Genomic DNA, 15,180 nt, shown 5'->3' with positions numbered 1-15,180 from the left:
TAGTTCCCTGTCATGATGTATTACTTTGGCTTACCAAAGGTTGAGTCCATTTCCAAACCAGCTTTTTTGGGTTTTGTTCCAGGGTTCAAGATCACTGTGAGGACAGGGACACTCCTGACAGCTTTGTTCCTTCTTCCTCTCCTGAGAGCGTGGTGGGAATGGAGATCAGTCGCTACCCAGACTTGTCGGTTGTAAAGGAGGAGAACCCAGAACCTGTCCCATCCCCCATCATTCCCATCCTGCCCAGCAGCACTGGGAAAGGTGAGGCTGCAGCAGAGTCAGCACTAACAGCTAGGATTGGTTTTCTGTCTGTTCCCCTAAGTGTAGGATTAATGTGCTGTTCTCTGGTTTTTTTTCAGGTTCAGAAGCCAAAAGGAATTACATAAAATCAGAACCCGGTTCAGGAGCCTTACCTGGTTCTGGCTTCTTCTCCTCCCAGCTTGGACCATCCCAGAATGGTCCTAAATCTGGCCTTATCTCTGTAGCAATTACTTTACATCCCACAGCTGCTGAGGTAAAAAGAATAAGCATGTATTGCATACATAGAGTACAACAGCAGTTAATTTGGGTTATGTGTAGTGACTCTGAGGGGGTTACAGTGCAATAATGCTGCAGTTGCAATCTTCTAATAGTTTGTATCTCTGCTGTCTGAGCTGCTTGTCAGATGTAAACAAATTATTATGATTTTTATTCTTGTTTTTAGAACATCAGTAGCGTTGTAGCAGCATTCTCCAACCTGCTCCATGTCAGAATTCCCAACAGTTACGAGGTCAGTAATGCTCCAGATGTCCCATCCTCCATGGCAGCCACCAACACTCACAGAGGGAACCCATCCATGGAGTACAGGCAGCACTTGCTCCTGCAGGGCCCCCAGGCAGGACCCATGGGACCTGCCAGGATGGTGGGGCCCTATGGGCTGAAGCAGCCCAATGTGCCATTCCCTGCCAACAGCAATGGTGAGTGGGCTTGAACCTCCCCTGTGCAGTACCAGGGTTTAACTGAGTCAGTATTGGTGCATCTCAGCCTCATAAATCCATGCTCTAGAATTCAATATTCAGTTCTTGTGGACATAAAACCTTTCTCTTCTTACATGATCATGTGGATGCTCCTGGATTTAACCATGAGTAATTCTCTTTCATCTCTGATTTCCAGTGTCTGTATACATCAATATCAGTGAGGCATTTCTCCCATAATTCTTAACATTATTAGAGTTTTTTATGTCCAGTCTGGTTTTAAATACATAATTCAGGAAGATTGTTCCCATGCTGGAAAGCTTGACATGGTTATTCAAGCCTGTATGCCTGTCTTAGTTAATTTTGTGATTTTTTTACACAAGAATGTGTTTTTGCCCAGTTAGCGTGCCTGTTTTAGGTCTGATTTATACAATTTATCTATCAGGTCAAGGTTTAAAGCCCTCCTTCCATGCCCTATCCAGGAGGGTGCTAGTACTCTAGGCCAGTGAACAGCACTGTGATCTCTCCTAAATCTGGTTGGATCTGATGCAGCCTCTGACAGAAAATCTGTTCCCAGGTCTGGCTGGCTACAAGGATCCCAGCCAGGGCATGGCAGAAGGCTCAGCCCTGAGGCCTCGCTGGTGCTCCCACTGCAAGGTCGTGGTTCTGGGCAGTGGCGTGAGGAAATCCTTCAAGGACCTGCCCTTCCTCAAACAGGTCAGTGCTCAGGTGCCAGGGCAGGGCCCTGTGCTCAGCTGGGCTCCTTAAAGCAAGGGATGGCACAAAGTCCTGCTTGTCCTGGAGCCAGGAGCACTTCAGCTTCCTGTGCTGTTCCCCTTCCTTGTGTGTCCTGATTCAGGGTGGGGCATTCAGGCACATCTGCAGCACAGCTAAAAATGGCAAAGTTGTTATTACTGGTACAAAATGAATCCCAGGACATTTCACAAAGTAAGTCCCATCTATGGGATTTCTCAAATCTCTGCTACCAATCTCCTTCCCTGACTTCTTCAGGGACCTCAATTCAAAAAAGCTCATTTGTGAGGCAGCCACGTTGCTGTGTCAGGAGTTATTGTAAGAGCAGGAATGCTTGCACTCCTTTTGGGCAGGAATCAGATTTCAGTTGCCATTTCTTGTCCTTACACTGGGACTGTCATTCCTTCAATGAATGCCATTGCTCCTCAGTGACCAGGAGGTGACTGCACCACAAAGACACAGCCAGAACTTGCAGAGAGTAAAGTGTTCTTGCAGACAGGAATGCACTGAATTCCCAGGAAGGTTTTGCAGATGGATCAGGAGATAAAACAGTGAGATCTGGCTTTGATTAGGCTGAAATGAGACATTCTTTTGCCATCTAAAGATAAAAGAAAATGGATTTTGCTTTGCAAGAGTGCCTATGGAGCAGATGGGTGCATGGTGTAGAATGCTTTATTTTGATTGTTAAACTTCTGTGAAAGGCAGGAGATGCTGAAGAACAGGGGTGTAGGTGGTGGCAATGTTAGATCTGTCAAATAATCAAGTATTTATATCACAGCATCCCTCATTATTTCACAAATGTTCTACAAATAAAAGAGTTTCCAGCCAGATTGGAAGACTTGTTTCATTACACTTACTATGTGAAGAATGGTATTAAAATGCACTTCTTACACTCTTCTGTGTTTGATTCCCAGGATTCCCAAGAAGGCTCAGATAAAATGAAGGACATTGTATTCTGTAGCAACAACTGCTTTGTTCTTTATTCAGCAGCTGTGCAAGCAAAAAACTCAGAGAACAAAGTAAGTATCAAACACTGGCAGACCCAAGTGAGCTGAAATTATTGCAGCTATTTGTTGGAGAACAGAGAGGGGCCAAGGGGGAAGTTTGCACTTCATTTGAGAGGTTTATAAATTAATTGCTCTATATTCAGACATGGAGATTCTGAAGCAGCAGCATGAATTAAAAATCGTATTTGCAGAACTTTGTGTCTGACAGATGTGTGGCAGAAAAGCCATCACCTTTGGCTGCTCTCCCATGCTTTGAAGGTGCAGTCTCACAAAATGAGTGGTTCAAGTTCTCTGGGCATTGTAAGCAGCCACAGACACGTTTTTAAGGGGAGTATATCCTGCATTTGGATTTGGCTTGTACAGTTAAAAATAAAATTACAGCTGTGAAAATAATAATTGAGCAGCAAGTTTGTAAAAAGAGTTTAGCTTAGTCAGTGTAACTGAGAAAATAGAATCCTGTTCCCTGACTTTATTTGGGTGAAGCTGCCATTTTAAAGCATTAATTACTAAAACATCAGTAAGGAGCCTGTGAGCTGACAGTGACCAGGGAAAGGAGTTTTTTATTACTGGAAAAGTACATCTGAAGAAGTTCATTCAGCTGAAGGTGAAATCAGGCCAGGGAATTTTCTCAGGTGTTCCCAAATACTCTGCTGTAGTTCTCTACCTGCAGACACTGCAAGGGGTGTCCAGCACCTGAGAGAAATGGGGCATCATTTCTTGCTGTCTCAAGGGTCATTCAGTCAGAAGAAGGGGAACTTAAATTTATCTAATTATTTAATCACTAAAAGTGAAATAGTCTTCACTGAAGTCTGAATGATCTTGTTGTGTTTCTCAGTTAAACAGTTAAAATTTTTTGAGTACTTCTTTTAACTGACTTGTCTTCTGCTGTTTCTAGATCAAATGTACCTTTTTTCCCCTAAACTATTGGACAGAACAGGCTGTGTCCTTCAAGCTTTGCCTAATTAATGTGTTCTCATATAGAGAACTGTATAGACTGTATAGTTTGAAGCCTTCCTTCAAGTGTATCCTACTTACTTTCTCAGGAGGAATTGAATTTTAAAAATACAACCTGGAGAAGATAACTCTGTGTAGATCCATATCCTTTTAGTGTCCCCTGTAGCTCATTTTCAGTTGTTGTATAAACAGGGTAACATTCCTCTACAAGTGCATCAGCATGTACCTAATTAAGTTAGTTAAATGTCATGTTCAGCCTCTTGATCCTTTGATTTACTCTTTCAAGATTAATCACACAAACCACATTAAGCACTTCATAATATAAACTTCCTTTATTGTTCTTGTTTTCTCCCTTAGGTTTTTGTGGGGTTTTTTTTCACAAATCTCTGCAGGTATAATTCTTGTTTACTGTGACTGAATAGTTTAAGTCCTTAAGTTGTATCTAATCCAAAGCCCTGCAGAAATTCTTCCTCACTTGTTTCCAGGAAAAAATTACATGGCATTAGTTCTAAATTTTCCATTTCTATCATATATCAGATTCTTATGCTTTAAATTAGTTCATGACCCATATTTTAAGGTTACTTTGTGTTGTAGCAAAACTTTCTAAGAATTCCTAAGAGCATGTTTTGCATTCAAACCTGGACAAAGGATTATTTGTGCTTTCTCTCATGTATCAAAGGGGCACCATGTTCTAGGTAGGCTGGGAGTTTACTGCTCCAAGCTGTGGAAACATGGGTCAGGATAATTTCATCTTTATCTGTTGCTGCATCTTGATTTTAGGCATTTGGAGAAGCCTCTCCCATACTGATCAGCCCATGTTTTCAGGTTATATTTAATGATTAACAAGTTTGGGATCTTTTTCTTAAAGAGTTTTCTGTTGATTACCAGGAATCGGTCCCAACCCTGCCACAGTCGCCAATGAAGGAGAGGCCGCCCAAAGCATTCCATCAGTACAGCAACAACATCTCCACTTTGGATGTCCATTGTCTGCCTCAGCTGCAGGAGAAGGTTTCCCCACCCTCATCACCCCCCATCATGTTCCCCCCTGCCTTTGAAGCAGCCAAGGTGGAGGCGAAACCGGATGAGCTGAAGGTAACGGTGAAACTCAAGCCCAGGTTAAAAGCAATACACAGCAGTCTGGAGGACTGCCGGCCTCCCAGTAAGAAATGGAAAGGGATGAAATGGAAAAAGTGGAGCATTCAGATTGTGATTCCTAAAGGATCATTCAAACCTCCTTGTGAAGAAGAGATAGATGAATTTCTTAAAAAACTGGGCACAACCCTTAAACCAGACCCCGTGCCTAAAGACTACAGGAAATGTTGCTTCTGTCACGAGGAGGGTGACGGATTAACTGATGGACCAGCAAGGCTTCTCAACCTGGATTTGGACCTTTGGGTCCATTTGAACTGTGCTCTTTGGTCTACAGAAGTCTACGAGACACAAGCTGGTGCCTTAATAAACGTGGAACTAGCACTGCGGAGAGGCCTGCAGATGAAATGCATGTTCTGTCACAAAATGGGCGCCACCAGCGGTTGCCACAGGTTAAGGTGCACCAACATTTATCACTTTACCTGTGCCATTAAAGCACAATGCATGTTTTTTAAAGACAAGACCATGCTTTGCCCCATGCACAAACCAAAGGGAACTCACGAGCAGGAGCTGAGTTACTTCGCGGTGTTCCGGAGGGTGTACGTGCAGCGCGACGAGGTGCGGCAGATCGCCAGCATCGTCCAGCGCGGCGAGCGCGACCACACCTTCCGCGTGGGCAGCCTCATCTTCCACGCCGTGGGGCAGCTGCTGCCACAGCAGATGCAGGCCTTCCACTCCTCCAAAGCCCTGTTCCCCGTGGGCTACGAGGCCAGCAGGCTCTACTGGAGCATGAGGTACGCCAACAGGCGCTGCCGCTACCTCTGCTCCATCGAGGAGAAGGACGGGCTCCCGCTCTTCGTCATCAAGGTGGTGGAGCAGGGCCACGAGGATCTGGTGCTGACTGACACAACACCTAAAGGTAAATTTTGTCAGCTAAGATGGTGAATTTGTGCCTTTGCTGTTCATTGTGGTGTTGCTGGTTCCTGTGGTAAGCAGCTGTTGCAGGTACTGTTTTAACAATGTCTATAGTGAGCTTCCAGGGCCCATTTCTAATACCCTGCTGTGAAGACTGTGATCACCTCTGAAAAAACTGTATAAGCTGCAGATCATAAGAATTGTTCCAAGTCCGCAGAGGAGACCCAAGACTGAGTGTTGAAAATGAACTAAAGCTGTAGAAAAGTCAGTGCAGGTTTCATTTCATGAAAAGTGACTTTGTTTAAACACAGAGCCACTGCTGAGTTATCTTAAATAAGCTGGGCTCAAGTTAGGGAGCTCTAAAAACAGCTTAATGACCACATTCTACTCAGGGTGGGTAATGTCTCTGTCAGGATGAAGAATGTCAGGGTGTCCATAAACACTTAGGCAGGTCTTGAAAATTGGCTCCTGGATGTGCTGGAGGCCTGTCACGCTCTGGATCTCAAGGCCTTGGTGCTGTGGGTGCTGGTACCCTCACAGAATGAGCACTGACTACAAACAATCAGTAGAAATAGAATATATTGTGTCTTTTCAGAAAACCTTACTTTTGCACAATTTCTCAAGAACCTGTCCATGTTCTTGTCAGAGGACCAAAAGTTTCCATGATGAGAACAATGAAAACTTATTTCTGAGAACTGAGGGTACAGAATCAATGGTCTGCTTCTTTGGGATTTGTTAAATCTCAAAAATTAGCAACTCAACAATCATTCTCCACTTCACTTTTTAGATCCTGACCTGTTTGTATAGGCAATCAAAGACAAAAGCTTTCTTAGTGCTGGGTTCTGGTTCCCATATCCTCAGGTGTTTGTTTTAAAACCAACTGCAATAATTTTTATTTTTTTGATCACTGTAATTCTCTCCCAATGGTTGTGTAGGTGTGTGGGATAAAATCCTGGAGCCCGTTGCTTCTGTTAGAAAAGAATCTGAAATGCTCCAGCTGTTCCCCGGCTACCTGAAGGGTGAAGACCTCTTTGGTTTGACAGTCTCTGCCGTGGCCAGGATTGCAGAATCGGTGAGTTCACCACCCCAGTTCTTGCTGGATCATCCCACTTGCTGGACAGACACATGAGAAGGGGACCAGAAAAGCAAACATTTTGCTACACATGTAATTATTTGTATTTTTTTCTTTCTTCTCTCTGTTTTTTTTTGCAGCTGCCAGGGGTTGAGGCCTGTGAGAACTACACTTTCCGCTATGGCCGAAACCCCTTAATGGAGCTTCCTCTTGCCATCAACCCCACGGGCTGTGCCCGTGCCGAGCCTAAAATGAGTACCCATGTCAAGAGGTTTGTGTTAAGGTATTTTGTTTTAATTTCACATAGTACAGCCCAGGGTTTATAGGCTGCTTTAGGGTTATTTGTGCTTTCGTCTGCTGCTTACAAACCCTGTCGTCCTTGGCTGTGAATGTGCATGCCCCAGTCAGAGGAACTGCTTTGTGTCTCCGCTAGCTGGCTTTAAGTGTCTGTATGTCTGAGAGGATTTTTATTGGGTTTCCTGGCTGTTTTCAGAGAAATCTTCAGTTTTTCTTGTATTCTTTCCTGTTACATGCCCAATCCCTACAGGCCTCACACCTTGAATAGCACCAGCACATCGAAGTCCTTTCAGAGCACAGTGACGGGGGAGCTGAACGCGCCTTACAGCAAACAGTTCGTCCATTCCAAGTCCTCCCAGTACCGCAAGATGAAAACCGAGTGGAAATCCAACGTGTACCTGGCTCGCTCTCGCATCCAGGTCAGTTCCCACCTCAGGAAATGGGTATTACAGAAATTACATATGCCTTTATTAGTATCTGTTTTACAGCTAAATTTTGTAGATGTCATACATATTTGTCCAAATCCAGATGAAAATTTAAACCAAACCAAAGGCAAAATTCCTTCTATTCTCATTCCAAAATTGGCAGTTTTTACATGGCACATCAATTGCACAGATTTACCTAAAGTAAGATTTGTAGTAAGATTTGTAAATATCTTAAAAATTCCTCTGTTATTGTAATCTAGAAAAAGGATTATTTTAAAGTTTTGGGGTGGTTTGTTTTTTGTGGTTTCTTAGACTATTTCTCAAAACCATACTAAAACTTAATAAAAATAGAAATACACAGTGGAAGCATGAGATGCTCAGGCCAAGCTGATGAAGTGGAACAAGATCAGCAGGAAGAGCTCAGTAGTTGTTTGCCTTCATAGGAGTGTAGAATCCATTGCTTTTGTCATGCTGCTGGTTTGCTCCACAGTCTGTTTTAGAAAAGCTTTGTCACTAATCCAGCCGTGTGTGGGCGCAGTTGTTTATTTCAGGCTGGACTTCACCATGCCTGGGTTCCTCACAGCAGCCATTTTTATTTCTCAGTGAATTTATAACCTTTACACAGTCAGTGTCAGAGGGTAAGAGCAGCTTTCTCACCGAGACAGCAGCTGAGATTTTTGGGATCTGTATGAGGCTGGATTCTGCATTGGGCTGTTATTGCATCAGTTATTTATCAGTGCTGCTTCTCTCTCTCCCTTCCACTGCTGGTTTGGGGCACGGTGAGGAACACTGTGAGTGTGAAGTTATTAACTCTCAGTGTACTCTCTGTAGGGCCTGGGCTTATATGCTGCTCGAGACATTGAAAAGCACACAATGGTCATTGAATATATCGGGACAATTATCCGGAATGAGGTGGCCAACAGGAAGGAGAAGCTCTATGAGTCTCAGGTAAGGCTGTTTGTTCATTCTCTCTTTCCCTTCCCCATTCAGACATTCATAGGACAAATCAAATGCTGTTCTACCTGATGAATTCAGGTCCCCTGATTTGTTTTCTGCTGTGCCATAAATGCAAATAAGCTTAAAATAAAACCAGAGGAGTCTGCAGTAGTTATTATCAGAGTATTTCAATGTTTAATAAATCTCATAGCACCCTGGCCAGGTAGGAAGAACACATCCTCTGTTCCAGAGGACACAGTTCTGCCAGACTTGTCAGTACCTCAGTTTCTAATGAGAACTTCTTAAATTTAAAGCCACTTCCTTTGTGTAACTTTGTAACAGTTAGTGCCTGTGTGGGCGGCAGTCATACACCCTGGGTGAAAGGCAGTAGGATGCTCTTGGGGAAAACTGAATTGTCCAGAGGTTTGTGTTTATGACCCATCATCCCTCACAAACCCATGGGGACACAGGCAGTACGTGACAGTGCTTCCCCTCGTGAGCCAGTGGGCAGTGCCTGATCTGCAACGCAGAATGGAGCTGGCCCTTGTTGTTGGTTCATCACTGGCAATGCAGTAAAACCTGACCAGAGTCCTTGTGCCCCTTGTGTCTGCAGAACCGCGGCGTGTACATGTTCCGCATTGACAACGACCACGTCATCGACGCCACCCTGACGGGAGGCCCTGCAAGGTGGGTGGCCTGGAGATATCCCTGACCCCCTCCTGGGGCCTGGAGGGATCCCTGACCTCCTCCTGGGGCCTGGAGGGATCCCTGACCCCCTCCTGGGGCCTGGAGGGATCCCTGACCCCCTCCTGGGGCCTGGAGGGATCCCTGACCCCCTCCTGGGGCCTGGAGGGATCCCTGACCCCGTCCTGGGGCATCCCCTGTGTTGGCTGGGGCTCTTGGAGGCTCTGAGTTTGTGGGGTTTATTCTCTGAGCTGGTACATTCAGTCTTCAAACTGTCCCACTGTCTCTTCCATCAGCTTTGCTCATCTTTCAGTTACGTTTCATGGCAGCTGTGAAGAAAGGAATTTTTTTTGATCCTTGATTTTTTTTTTTTGACATTTTCTAGGTAAAGAAACAAGTACAGAGTAATGTAATTGTATGTGGGAAGGCGGTGAGCCCGTGGAGCTAAGGCCATCCTGAGGTTTGGTTCAGATTTGCCTCAAGGGCTGGGTTTTCCTAAGAGGTTTCACCTGTGTCACTCTTCCTTCGCAGGTACATCAACCATTCGTGTGCGCCCAACTGCGTGGCTGAGGTGGTCACTTTTGAGAGAGGACACAAAATTATCATCAGCTCCAGCAGAAGAATCCAGAAGGGGGAGGAGGTAGGGCAGCTTCTGGCTTTACAGCCCTCTTGTTTCATGCATCCATTCTGTGATTCCTGGCCAGTGGCACAGTTTGTTTGCTCTGGGGGGAGGTGACGTTTCCCTTTCCTGTAAAACTCTGCCTGTCCCTCACAGTGCAGCCTCTGCTGGGTTTTGCTGTTTAAGCTGTTGTGGCCAATCCCAGCTCTTCCATAACCACTCCTGTGCCTTTCCTTCCAGCTTTGCTATGACTATAAGTTTGATTTTGAAGATGACCAGCACAAGATTCCATGTCACTGTGGAGCTGTAAACTGCCGAAAGTGGATGAACTAGAATGCATTCCTTGCTGTCTTTGAGGGTTGCTTGTCCCTAGGAAGAAGTGATTCACATTTTGATTTTGTCGACGGAAAATTGTTGCCTTTTTGAAGGGGGAAAAAAAATATATCACTTCTGGAAATACAGATTTCTACACAAGTATTTAAAAAGAAAAAAAAAAAAAAAAGAAAAAAAAAAAGGAAAAATAACCCACCAACCAACAAGCACCAGAAGCAAGCCGGCAAAATCTGAAGCTGACTTTCCAGACACGTGGAGGTGAAACTGAGTTAACAGAATGGTCCAGCACTTTTGTTTTTGAGCTCACTAAGGAGAAACTGTTTAACTTGGGCAAAGAACCGCTGGCTGACCTGCAGGAGGGCAGGTGGCCACTATGAATGTAAGACTGAAATCACCAGCGAAAGGGAGAAGTCCAAAGTGCTGGCCACAGCCTTATTTGATAAAGGGGCAGGCCCTCTAATTAAAGAAAAAAAATTTAAATAAAAGTAGACACCACTGAACAAGGAATGTACTGAAACGACTTCCTTAGGGATAGAGCTAAGGGAAAAAATAACTTGCACTAAAATACATTTAAATACTTGATTCCATGAGTCAGTTTATTGTAGTTTTTGATTTCTGTAAAATAAGAGAACCTTTTTGTATTTATTATTGAATAAGTGAATGAAGCTATTTTTAAAAAGAAAGTTAGAAGAAAGCCAAGCTGCTGCTGTTACCTGCAGAACTAACAAAACTCTGTTACTTTGTATAAAAGTGTAAATATTTTGAGAAAAAAAAAATACAGTATAAAAATAGTTATTGACCAAATGCTACCAGACTCTGCAGCAGTTCGGGTGCTTATTCTCAACCGTTGATAGGGATGTTACAATATGATCTCATGTACTCACGGACATGCGATTCCCAGTTCGGAATAACCAAAATCTCAATTTAAAGAGAGGGGGTTTTGTATGTTTAAAGCAGTCTCAACTGTGGTCTTATGAGAATTTTTTTAAAGTAAACCTTAAGCCTGGTAAAGGCAGTGTATATTACAACTCTGACTTTTGTAGATGTTTGGGTAATTTAGATTAATTTTATTTGTATTATATTGTTGCATCCCTATTTCTTAAGTCAGGTTTTTTTGTGCTTACAATTTGTGATAACTGTGAATAACTGCTAAAACCACCCAAAATAGAGGCTGGACATGGTTTTTTTTCTTCAGCAAAAGTAGTCAAGGATTAGGTGACTGTTCAGCCTACAGATTAAATCATGTAAACAGCATAGAATGACTTGGAGCTTCAGTCTCATGCGATAGCCTTCTTAAAAGGAAAACAAGGAAAAAAAATTAGGTGTAATGTGCTTGCAGCTGCAGGACTCTGGCAATAGGATTTTGGAAAATGTAATTTAAAGATGTGTTTGTATGGATTGTTTTTGTTTACATTTCTTTAAAAAATAAACACTGTTTTGTGTTTGCTTGTAGAAATTTAATCAGCATTTTGAACCAGGTTAGCTTTTTATTTTGTACTTAAAATTCTGGTACTGACACTTCACAGGCTAAATATTAAAAAAATGAAGTTTTTTTTTTGTGTGCACAATTAAAGTGGACTGTAAACTGTTGGTATATTCAGTAATACAGTTCTGAACTTGTAATGTATATGGCATGATGTATTTTTATCTTACAGAATAAATCAATTGTATATATTTTTCTCTTGATAAATAGCTGTATTAAATTGTTTCTTGAATATTTTTCTTCTCTTGTACAATATTCCAACATCCTACCAGTATTTGTCCTACAGTTTTTTCTGTTCTGTATAATAGTATCTAATGTTGGCAAAAAAATACAAAAAACAACACAAAAAAAAAGAATTTTTTGAAGTATACAGAGTGTTATGGGTTTTGGAATTTGTGGAAACAGATTTAGAAGATCAGCATTTACGAATAAAAATATTTTACATCTATAAAGTGCATCCTCCTGTTGTCATTTGAGGTGTCTGGTTTCTGCTTCTTCCAGGATCTGTTTCTGCTTCCACCACAGAGAAGTATTTTGCCTTCCCCCTTTGCCAGTGCATCCTGAATTGCACAGGGAGCTCAGGCTCCTCTCAGCCCAGGAGTGGAGCACTGAACACCCCTCACAGTCCCCTCATCCTGCAGGAGGGGGAGTGAGCAAAGGCCAGAGTGGGGTTGAAGCTCTGAGCTGGCCCTGTGACAGTGCTGGACACCAGAGACATTCCCAGCAATCTCAGCATGAGTCCAGACTGAAAAAGGCTCCAGCCTTAGCCTGGAGCAGTGGGAAGCAGCCAGGCCAGAGCTGATCCCTGCTGTTTCTGACATGGTGCACTGTGGCTGCTGCAGGATCTGTCTGTCCATGGCCACCCCCACTCCAGGAGCCAGGAGAAGAAGTCCTTGACACAGGGACTCAAAATTCAGCCCCAGACAGAGTTTCCTTCTCTACAAATAATAAATTCTCAGTGTGACAGCAGCAAGCTGGAGGCCGTGACAGTGGGATGAGGCTTTTCCTTCTGTGCTTGCTGTTCACCAGAGCCTCACTCACACACAGGGCAGAACTCTGAATTCCTGCTTACACCAGGCAGCCCAGCTGGGAACAGAACCCTGGCCCAGGGCTGGGTTTTCCCAGCAGAGATCTCTCACCCTCACTCAGGTGATGGCCTGGCTGTGTGGCAGCACCCCAGGTGTGTCTGTGGCCAGGAATGCCCTGCAGGAACAAGTGACCCCATCCCAAACACCATCACCTCCCTCTGCTCCCGGTGACAGCACCTCCAGCTCTCCCCACTGGGAGCAAAAGGTCCAAAATTCTCTGTGGCAACTGACTCAGACTGCAAATAAAGCAAGCTGCTGCCCTCCCTGTTTGAGGATTTGTTTGGGTTTCCTGATTTTTTAACTTATTTTTAAAAAGACAACACAACAGAAGACAAGGCCAAGCAAGGTTTCTGCACAATGTGGCTGCCACCACCACTGTCACAGAGAATTGTCCCCCTGCACCCAGCTGGGAGGGGCTGTGCCAGCAGTCTGGGTGAACCACACAGGCATCAAGGAAGCTGCAGCCCATCCTTTCACCCCAGCAAAGACTGGGATTTCCCACACAGCAACCACCCAGGCTGCCACTGCTGCCAGTGAAAGGGGCACCTGAGCTGACACCACGATCCAGCCCTGCCTGACTGCAGGAGTCACCTGGGAACATGCCAAGGCTCCAGGTGCCCCTGAGCAAGGCCCAGCACAGGCTCAGCTGCCCAAGGGGGCTGAGGTTGGTTTTAGAGGCTTTCCTTGGTAGGAAGGAGCTTGGCTTGTGTCTTATTTAATTACTCCCATTGTAATGCTGTATCTTGAATAATTTCAGCCAGCTGGTTCTGATTTTTAAACCCTGGTACCTGGTTCTCCAAGTGTGTCAGGAGCTCACTCCCTCCAGGACTAGTGGGGAGGCAAAGCAGCTGCCCTGTGGCCAGGCCACTCTTACCTGCTCCTTTGCATCCTCTGCTCTTCTCCCAGGTGCTGGCCCTGGCAGGGGGCTGAAGGACCAAACAGAGTCTGGCACAAGCAAATCTCCTCTGCAGAAAGATGTGGGGCTGTAATTATTCTAGCTTTATCATTATTTTCTTCACACTGCCCAAAAGGTCAATAAGTGGATGCTGGAGTATCTCTGCAGTTTCTGCTGCCCAAGTGGAAGGGCAAGGCTGTCCTGGAACTTCCAAAATCCAAACTGCACGTTCCCAGGGAAGGCTGTGGCTGTGGAGTGGGAAATGAGGCCAACAACAGAGCTAAGAAAAAATGCACTGGGTAAGAGCAGCTTTTCTCTTCTGCAGGAGCTCCCACACACTGAAGAAGCTGAGGCAGGAAGTCAAAGAAATAGTAAAATAAATTAAAAGAGAAGTGGAGGAAAAAAACGCAGAAATTATCTGTCAAGCCTTCCAAGATGCAAGGAAGGGAGAAAGGGAGTGAAAAAAGACCCAAATTGTCTGAACTTTAATTTCCATCAGTGTCTAAGTTGGTGCTTTCTGGTCTAACAGCTACAAAGAGTAAGGCCATACAAATTAATAAAAAAAAGATACTTTATTTTAAATGCAGCTACTGTCATGAGTCATCAAAATAGACTTTGCAATAGTTACTTTGTTTTAAATATGAGGTGACGAATGACAGCAAAGAACTTAAACTACATGAAATGTCCTAAAATTAAAAGAACTAAATTTAAATATTTCAAATGACAATTATCAGAAGATGGAAAGGAATAAAAACATTTTCCAGAAAAAGTAAAATAATTTTGGCCAGTAATCCCATACTAGAAATGTAAATCATTGAGATACTGCACATGAAATAGTCAAGGAGGACTCCTTTCTGTCATTGTCATTGAGAAGATCCACAAAGTTTAAATCTCACCATTTAAATTACATTGCTCTAATGATTTCTCTTACTTAAAACCAATCCAATAATCCAGGCCCATCCAAGGAGCTGATGATGCATTTCACTCCGTGGTGCAGTGGGGCTGCTGCTCTCAGTGTGTGACCAGGGACCAGTGACACCCAGGCCTTCAGGCTCAGCTCCTCGGGCAGGGCATTTCCAGCAGCTCCTTCCACGGCCGTGCCAAGGGCTCTGCACAAACCCTCCAGAATGACTTCAGATCGTGGCTGAAGGGGAAGCAGGCTCAGCTGAACTCTCCTCAGCCACCTGCTGGCCGTGTCAGCTCTCAAAGTGCCACTGCTGAGGAAGGGACCCGTCGCAGATGGCCACGGTGACGTAGCCCTTGTGGCTCAGGGGATCCACCACCTTCAGGCACTGCCCCACCGAGACCTGGTACAGCCGCTTGTTTTTCTAGAGCAGACAAAGACAGATGGGATTTATTTACTGAAACTTCTGTTCTCCATTGTCCAACTGGGGCTGGAAGTGATGCCCAAGGGAAGGGGTGCTCCTTCTGACAGATGAGCCTTTCAGCAGCCTCCCTGCCACAGCAGACCCACAGCAGCAGTGCAGTACAGCACAGCCCAGAGCCACATCCACACTTGGAAACAAAGGCTCTCACGTCCTCACAGGCCCCCAGCTGGGATTTGTTTTAGCACAGACTTTTAATGAGGTGGAGGGATGATCAAACCCATTCCCCAGCCCAGCAAAGAGAGTCTGTGGTGGGCACAGGTCACAGAATCCTACAATGGTTTGGGTTGAG

The 15,180-nt window shown here is 44.5% G+C and overlaps 2 protein-coding genes across 15 annotated transcripts in view; one reads left to right on the top strand and one right to left on the bottom strand.

The window, feature by feature from the left end:
• KMT2C (lysine methyltransferase 2C) overlaps positions 1-11,972 on the top strand; it is a 189,195-nt gene extending 177,223 nt beyond the window's left edge. For 8 of the 10 annotated variants that reach the window (XM_063179854.1, XM_063180247.1, XM_063180480.1 and 5 more), the window contains 13 exons: positions 83-261; positions 360-514; positions 704-956; positions 1,531-1,670; positions 2,621-2,725; positions 4,556-5,675; positions 6,607-6,743; positions 6,884-7,026; positions 7,291-7,459; positions 8,297-8,413; positions 9,015-9,088; positions 9,617-9,725; positions 9,945-11,972. In XM_063179854.1, the coding sequence (XP_063035924.1) occupies positions 83-261; positions 360-514; positions 704-956; positions 1,531-1,670; positions 2,621-2,725; positions 4,556-5,675; positions 6,607-6,743; positions 6,884-7,026; positions 7,291-7,459; positions 8,297-8,413; positions 9,015-9,088; positions 9,617-9,725; positions 9,945-10,037 (2,794 nt within the window). In that variant the 3' untranslated portion in view covers positions 10,038-11,972. The remainder of the gene's footprint in view (positions 1-82; positions 262-359; positions 515-703; positions 957-1,530; positions 1,671-2,620; positions 2,726-4,555; positions 5,676-6,606; positions 6,744-6,883; positions 7,027-7,290; positions 7,460-8,296; positions 8,414-9,014; positions 9,089-9,616; positions 9,726-9,944) is intronic. The other 2 variants (XM_063180559.1, XM_063180007.1) reach the window with 1 other exon arrangement.
• A 2,090-nt stretch (positions 11,973-14,062) lies between these two features.
• Positions 14,063-15,180, bottom strand: part of GALNT11 (polypeptide N-acetylgalactosaminyltransferase 11) — a 47,265-nt gene continuing 46,147 nt past the window's right edge. For all 5 annotated transcript variants that reach the window (XM_063180745.1, XM_063180987.1, XM_063180677.1 and 2 more), the window contains exon 12: positions 14,063-14,831. In XM_063180745.1, coding sequence (XP_063036815.1) covers positions 14,700-14,831 — 132 coding nt within the window. In that variant the 3' untranslated portion in view covers positions 14,063-14,699. The remainder of the gene's footprint in view (positions 14,832-15,180) is intronic.

Source organism: Melospiza melodia, chromosome 1 (genome assembly GCF_035770615.1).
Source record: "Melospiza melodia melodia isolate bMelMel2 chromosome 1, bMelMel2.pri, whole genome shotgun sequence".
NCBI lineage: Eukaryota > Metazoa > Chordata > Aves > Passeriformes > Passerellidae > Melospiza > Melospiza melodia.
This window is presented reverse-complemented; position numbering and strand designations above follow the sequence as displayed.